This window comes from Pteropus alecto, unplaced genomic scaffold, assembly GCF_000325575.1.
Source record: "Pteropus alecto unplaced genomic scaffold, ASM32557v1 scaffold137, whole genome shotgun sequence".
Lineage (NCBI taxonomy): Eukaryota > Metazoa > Chordata > Mammalia > Chiroptera > Pteropodidae > Pteropus > Pteropus alecto.
In genome coordinates, this window is record NW_006440135.1 from 4698180 (window position 1) to 4699469 (window position 1290).

General features: G+C 67.4%; 1 protein-coding gene across 1 annotated transcript in view; it reads right to left on the minus strand.

Moving 5' to 3' along the window:
* Positions 1-1290, minus strand: part of AHRR (aryl-hydrocarbon receptor repressor) — a 45226-nt gene that overhangs the window by 43002 nt on the left and 934 nt on the right. Inside the window, 1 exon segment of the mRNA XM_025050510.1 lies at positions 1235-1290. Within this exon segment, the coding sequence (XP_024906278.1) occupies positions 1235-1290 (56 nt within the window).

A 1290-nucleotide genomic window follows, 5' to 3' on the forward strand; every position in this document is an offset into this window, starting at 1 on the left:
ACCCCGCACACCTGGGCCGCTGGTCGGCGCAGAAACCTCTTCAAACCGGGCCGGAACCGGTGGGAGGACACTTTTCCCGAGTTTCGATCAGACGAACGTGCTACCCATTCACAACGTCCATGAGTCAAAGTTATCGCTCCCTGATAAATGCCTCAAAGACCCATCGCAGGCCCTGTCCCTGGAAAAGACGTCGCAAAAGCAGGAGAGCTGGCTCTGCCGCTGGCCCGCCCGCCGCGGGGACGCGCCCAGCAGCCGCGCCAGCTCCGCTCTGCGACGTGACGACCATGCTCCGCGGACCAAGTCCGTCCCGCGCGCCGCTTGGACTCAGGTCTCACCACAGCCAAGGGGCCCTCCAGGGTCCAGGGGCCCCCCGGGGCCGCCCTGCGCCCCTGCGCCCTGCACCCTGCGCCCCTCACCCCGCGCCCCACACCCCGCACCCAGCTCCCCAGTGCTCCGAGGTCAGGGCAGCCACACAACTGACTCAGGGGACAAAGTCCAGCCTCGTGGGCCTTTGCTGTCTATCTTGGGGCTGGTGGGGCCGCGTTCCTACAAACCCCTGAACCTCCCACAGGATCCTGCAGCCACCGGAGGCCGGGAGGGCGCGGGTCACAGAAACAGACACGGCTGCAGGTGAGCACGCAGGGCCTCGCGCATACACACGCGGGCACACGGCTGCATCGCACACACATGCACGCGCACACACAGCCAGGCGACAGTGGACACCTTGCAGGACCCCTGATGGAGGAGCCGGAGGCAGCCCGAGGGCCAGCCGTGGGTAGGTAGAGGGGCAGCGGGGTGCCGGGGCCGTGGGGTCCCCTCCACACTTCGGCCGAACCTCCCAGAAGCCCCCAGGTGGGAGGACAAGCCCCTCGCGGCCTCCCTCCATCTAGGGTGAGGCTCTCAAGGGAGGACTGGTGTGTCCCCCAAGGACGGGGTGTCACCAGGCAGGGTGCTCGCCAAAGGCCATGGTGACCTCAAAGCCCTCCGCGTGGGTGTCGGGCCAAATTAGTGTCATGGGCCCTCGCCGGACCTTCCGTCCCAGTCAGGAGAGCAGGACGGGGGTCAAGGGGGGCAGCTCGGCCTCCACACACACCACAGGCCTCTGCGAGGCCCTCATCTCCCGGGGTCTCCACCAAAACCTCTCCGCGTCCACCGCTCCCAAACTGCGCGCTTCCCGTGGAAACGCAGCCCCTCCCGTCACCCATGACAACCCGCGAAAACGGGCGACGCTTACTGTTTCTGGACCGGCTTCCTCCTTTTGCGCCCGGCGTACATGCACTCGCCCGGCGG